General features: G+C 53.7%; 1 protein-coding gene across 1 annotated transcript in view; it reads right to left on the minus strand.

The window, feature by feature from the left end:
- Positions 1-4,691, minus strand: part of H1-8 (H1.8 linker histone) — a 29,207-nt gene extending 24,516 nt beyond the window's left edge. The window contains exon 1 of the mRNA XM_055413310.2: positions 4,595-4,691. Coding sequence (XP_055269285.2) covers positions 4,595-4,691 — 97 coding nt within the window. The remainder of the gene's footprint in view (positions 1-4,594) is intronic.
- Between the last annotated feature and the right edge of the window lie 1,309 nt (positions 4,692-6,000).

Consider the following 6,000-nt stretch of genomic DNA (forward strand, 5'->3'; position numbering starts at 1 on the left):
AAAGTTGCAGAAGGTTTGAGGACAAGGAACACTGGGAAAAGAATTTGTTTGTGCTCAGGACTTCCTAAGGTTGGGTTAAATTTAATCAGAAGATGAATTTTATTAAGGGTAGGCTGGTGCAAGACCGGATCTGGCTTCTCTCTTCCCAAAGAGAACAAAGTTGTCCTAGAACCCTGCTCTTGACAATAGATCATGTGAGTTTCTGGGTCTGTAATCTGCATTTGCTTTCGAAACCTTGCTTTCATCTCAGCTCAAAGAATAAGCACTTTCACCTTACTCTCTGTCCAAAAACCCTCTTTGGGAACATTCCCACCTCTAGGTCCTCGGGTCCTGACCCCCGTGGCATTTTTCATGGTCAATCTGTAAGGAGAGGTTTGCAGGTTTGAACTTATCAGGCGGAGGTTGTCATTCTGTCTCACCTGGCAGGCCATCACGGTTATTCTAGCCCACTGTGCCACCCCGGATGAAAAGGAGTGTATATTGAGAAAGGCCAGAGAACATGCAGATGGCCTACTGGCCACCAATTCATACCACCAAATTGATCAGGCAGGTACATCAGGGACATAATCCCAGAATATGGACCCACCCTAGGAGACAAATCCCGCCACAAAATGTAAGGATTTTATTCTGGCTCTTTTAGAAACAATGGAGCTCGTGACCCAAGTAGCAGTAATCCACAGTAGTGCCCATCAGAGGGAGGGATCTTCTGTGAACCAGTGAGAAAAAAAAGTGAAAGTGTTAGTTGCTCAGTCCTGTCTGACTCTTTCACAACCCCATGGACTGTAGCCTGCCAGACTCCTCTGTCCATGGGATACTCCCGGCAAGAATACTGGAGTGGGTTACCATTTCCTTCTCCAGGGCCTCTTCCCAATTCAGGGATCAAACCCAGGTCTCCTGCATTGCAGGCAGATTCTTGACCGTCTGAGCCACCAGGGAAGCCCATGCTGATTGAATTGCAAAACACACAGCTTGTGTGCAAGAGCCTAAGTTATGGTCCCAGTGATTGGCCACCCCTGAACTCCTTGGTCTTCCCCAGTACTCCCCACAGGAACAAGAAAATGCTGAGAAATGGGGCTAGGAGAGAGGCAGCACAGGTTAGTATGAAGAGCAGGGTAAGCGTCTAGTCCCGGAGGCCCCACAATGGAAACTGAAGAGTTGACCTGATGCCATCCACTATGGGACTTGATGCAAAAGGCTTTTTCAGGGAAGGGGCTTAAAAGAACAGTAAAGCAAGCAACATTGGCCTGTGATTTATGTGCCCATAATAATCTAAAAGGGATCTTCCCAATCCGGGGGTCAAACCTGGTTTCCTGAAATTGCAGGCAGATTCTTGACCGTCTGAGCCACCAGGGAAGCCCCATAATAACGCCCAGACCTATCCAATCCCCTCTTTTTACTCGGGCCAATTCAGTGCTGAGTGACATATCCAGGGGAAGAGTGGCAGTTAGATTTCACCCAAATGCCCCCATGATCAAGATATACATATGGACTGGGCTTGGTTGATACTTTCACAGGATAGGTTGAAGCCTTTCCCACCTGATCTGAAGACTATGGACATCTGTAAGTTCCTTTTAAAAAGAAGTAATTCCTCACTTTGGATTTCCCCAAGTCTCCAAAATGGGCCCTCTTTTATAGCCAAAATCACGCAGGGGCTCACAACAGCCCAAGGGATAGGCTACAAGCTACACACCTCATGCGTGACTCTTTGCGACCCCATGGATCGTAGCCCTCCAGGCTCCTCTGTCCATGGGGATTCCCCAGGCAAGGATACTGGAGTGGGTTGCCATGCCCTCCTCCAGGGGATCTTCTCGACCCAGGGATTGAACCCGTGTCTCCTACAGTGGCGGGCGGGTTCTTTACCACTAGCACCATCTGGGAAGCCCAATTGCATGATTTAATTCATGTGAAATGCCAGGAATGGGCAAATCAGCGCTAGATAGTAGATTAGCAGTCGCCAGGGGCTGGGAGGTGGGTGGTGATGGGGAGTGAAGAAGGTATAGGTTTCCGTTTAGAGGAGATGAAAACTTACTGTGGAAACAAACAGACAACTATGAATGTGCTGAACGCCACTGCATACTGTGAGTGAGTGAACTGCGTGCTAGGTGAATTACTGAGGGATCTCAGTAAGCGGTTACAGTAGGATACAGTAGGTAGGTAGCGTAGGATACAGGGGTGAGGAGGGAGCCGGTGAGAGATGTTATCAGTCACCATAAAGCACATAAAAGTGGTTTAAGTATGAAACCTGATTTAAACACGGTGATTAGAAATGCTGACTTCCAACCAATCTGCAGAAACTAAAGACTGAAGGAATCAAGTGGCTAATATATATATATATATATTTAAAAACCACATTTTAAAGTGAAAAGAAAAGACAAAACACCATCTAAAAACTCGAGACCTCAGCAACATTTGTAAAGAGACTTAATCAAATTCAACCTCTGTTGTTTCCTGGCCAGGAGGAGCCCGTTGTCTGAGAATATTCGTTTTGGGGTCAGAGACCGCTAGTCCACAGAACCCGAGGTCAGTCGGACCTTGGAGTCTCACTCTCCGAGCCTCAGCTTTCCCAGCCCCCGCCTCCCACGGCAGGAGCCCTAGCGTGGTCTGAGCCCTTCCAGCTGCAGGGTTAGAGGGTTTCTAGAGGGCCCTGGCCCGGGGTGACAGCTCTAACTGCTGCCCTGTCTCCCCAAAACCACGCCCTGTCCCAGGGAGCCACCCCGTGTCTCCATCCTCCCCCCGCCCTCCAGACTGCTCAGCTCCTCACTCTGCAGTTATTCGATGCCTGCTGTATACTGGGGTGTCCAAAAGAAGGGCTCACTCTGCAGTTATTGGATGCCCGCTGTATACTGGGGTATCCAAAAGAAGGGCTCAGGGTCCTTACAGACCCGTCCCTCGTCTTCTCTCCCCCACAGTGGTGCCCATCTGTCACACCTACCCAGACACTCAGACAGGCGCCCAGGGCATGTCCTGAACACCCCCTCCCACTGAGGCAGGAAACAGATAGACCCCAGGCTCGATCCATTCCTCCCCTATGGACAGAAACTCCATAAAAGCACAGTGATGGGGAGGCTGGATCCTGCCCGGACAAAAGATCACATATTCCTCGTTGTCAAAGTTAAGGAGGCCTCCCCAATGACACAGGTGTAGAAAGGCTCCTTGGAGGTCAAAAAGGAGTGGGTGTCACCCCATGGCAAGTAATGTCAGCTACCCACTGGCCTCCGCGCTAGACTCCATCTCGGCTCAGAGATGCACATCACACAAGGGAGGAGGCTGAGATGTACCAGATACAGATGCATAACCAGGCAAAGCAAGGTGCCTGGCCAGAGGAAAAGCCCCATAAAGGTGATTCAAACCATGAGGGCATGGCTCTCTCTGAGCCTGTCCGTGTGTCTCCATCCACATGTACTCTTTTTCCTCCTGATAAACACTGGACTTCTGTCACTACTTTCCGTCTCTGCGTGGAAACTCACTTCTACGCAGGCGAGAAGCTAGGGACTCATGACTGGCCACTGGTCCCTGGGGTCTCCCTGCCACTGCCCGGCCTCAGTCTCTGGCCGGGAACCGAAACCCCAAGGTCACTCCTGCTCCCCACAAGCTTCTCAGCCACCCTCCCCAGGGCGCAGACTTCTCCCCTTTCTCACCCTCTCCACGCGCAACTCGGATCTCCCGTCCCTCAGCGGCCACTGCCTTCACACCTGACCTTGACCTGGGAGGCTCATCCGATCAGCCCCCGCCCCCATCACTACTGTTCTCCCAACTCTGCCCCAGTTGGAGGGAAGAGAGACAGCACACCTGCGCCCCCAAAACCAAGCCCTCCACCAGCACACTCCCCTCCAGGCCTTGGCCCCAGCCAGGCTGTCCCCTCGGCCTGGTCGGCCGTGACCACCCAAGCCGCTGTCACTCACCCTTCAAGGCCCAAACAGCACCGACCATCTCTGCCCTGTGCTCCCCAGGCACTTGGACCCATTCCGTCTCCAAAGACGTCTTAGCAAACACTCTGAACACGTCCCCTGCCCCACCCTCCTTCAGGAGCTACCGCCTCTGGGAAACCTGCCCTGACCACCTGGAGCGGGTCAGGTGACCCCTCTGGGCTCCCACAGCCCTCTGGCTCCCCGCCACTCAAGCACACGCCAGCATGATCAAATGGGCATCTATCAGGAAGCGGCATCTATCAGGAGGCGGCTTGCCTCCCAGCCTGGGAGCTCCTGGAGGGGATGAAGCGGGTCTGTGTGCCTCAGTGGGCCCCAAACCCAGAGAAACCCGAGGCGCTGTATGCTGGTTGAAAGCTGGAACCTGGCCCTACAGCCAAAGGCCCTACAGCAGTCGCGCCTCAAGCGCTGGCCCACCTATTGCTCGAGGCCTTCGATTAGTTCCAGCTGGGCAGAGGCTCCCGCCCAGAGCTGATGCGCTCCAGCCGGGGAGACCCCTGCCCTCTTCTGCCCGCCCCAGCTCTGGCCGCAGTTCTGCCCCTTGGCGGGTGGCGGGTGTGCGGAGACTGGGGCCAGCCTGAGGGAGGAGGCGGCGAGAAGGAAGCGTTCAGGACCCCCAGGGAGCAGGCTCCCTCTCGAGGACGGAGAGGGCCGCTCCCTCTGCTCACCTGGCTTTTCAGACCCTGACGGCCTGGACGACCCCTCTGCGGAGGCCGAGGAGGCCGAGGAAGAGGTGTCACTGGAAGCGACGCTCCCGGGAGCCATGTCACAGGCAGGAAGGTTCGAGCGGCCCCCTGGCCTGGCGCGAGGCCCCCGGGCCGCCTGCCCGCCTTACATACCCCTCAGTGAGCCCCTGATTGGGCGGGAGGCGCGGCTGCTGATTGGGCGGGAGGCCGGGAGGGCCCCGCTGCCGCGCCCGGAGCGCGGAGGCCTCAGCCCGGCCACCTGCCCGCGTGCGTGCCTTCTCTGGGTCCCAGCCCCACGGGGAAAGGAAGGGGGCTCAGATGTTTGGTCCGCCCTGCGCCTCCGCGCAGCAGAGCCCGGGTGCAGAAGGGGAACTGGCACGCCTGCGCCAGCGGAGGTAGCCGCGGGGAGGTGAGGGGCCTCCCCACCCCGCCTCACGTGCCCAGGCCTCAGCTGGCCCCCGCTGTCGCAGGAAGCAGCAGGTGGAGGCCGGCCAGTGGTTTCACCTGGAGCAGACACCCCCAGGTCAGCCTGTCCTGACCTCCTTTTGAGTTGTAAGAAACAGTTTCTAAGGGATGACGGAGCGATGTTTAAATTACTTCGCAAAAGTCTTAAATAAGGACAACACCCACTGGGAAAACCGACAAAGAAGACGAATTCACCAGAAAGGCAAACAAACACAGGAAAACAGCCTCGACTTCTTTGGCACTGAAGAAAATTTAAATCGAAACAACGACGAGCTACTTCTTTTCTCATCACACTGATAAAAAACTGAAGACAAAGTATCGGCAAGGATGCGAGAGCCAGACCCTCGCTGTCTCTGCCAGGGTGTAAATTGGGTGCAGCTTACTATGGAAAGGTACTCCCTGGAGCCCAGCAACTCCGCCTCTCTCTCCTAGGAGCGCATTTGTCAGAAAAGAAATAATTGCTGTGTTATTTGGAAAAGGAAAAAAAAAAACTTCCAAATGAATCACTCAGGGCCTGGCGGAATTACTCTCTTACTGTAGAATACTCCACAGCCATTTAAAATGAGGAGGTGCAGACTTCCCTGAACCAGGGATTAGGACTTCTGTGCTTCCACTTCGGGAGCTGTGGGTTCGATCCCTGGTCTGGGAACTAGGATTCCACATGCCACATGGTGTGGCCAAAAATAAATGAATAATAATAACAAATAATAATAATAAATAAAATGACGAGATGGATTAAAACAAGGATGAGGTGGTATTTCACATGCAGTAGAATGACAGTTTTTTTTTTTTTGGCCATGACATGTGGCATGTGGGATCTTAGTTTCCCAAACAGGGATTGATCCCACACCCCCTGCGCTGGAAGCATGGAGTCTTAACCACTGGACCACCAGGGAAGTCCCCAGAATGACAAATTTTTTAAT

The sequence above is a fragment of the Moschus berezovskii genome, chromosome 24 (genome assembly GCF_049115385.1).
Source record: "Moschus berezovskii isolate FMDL1 chromosome 24, NW_MosBer_1.0, whole genome shotgun sequence".
Classification (NCBI taxonomy): Eukaryota; Metazoa; Chordata; class Mammalia; order Artiodactyla; family Moschidae; genus Moschus; species Moschus berezovskii.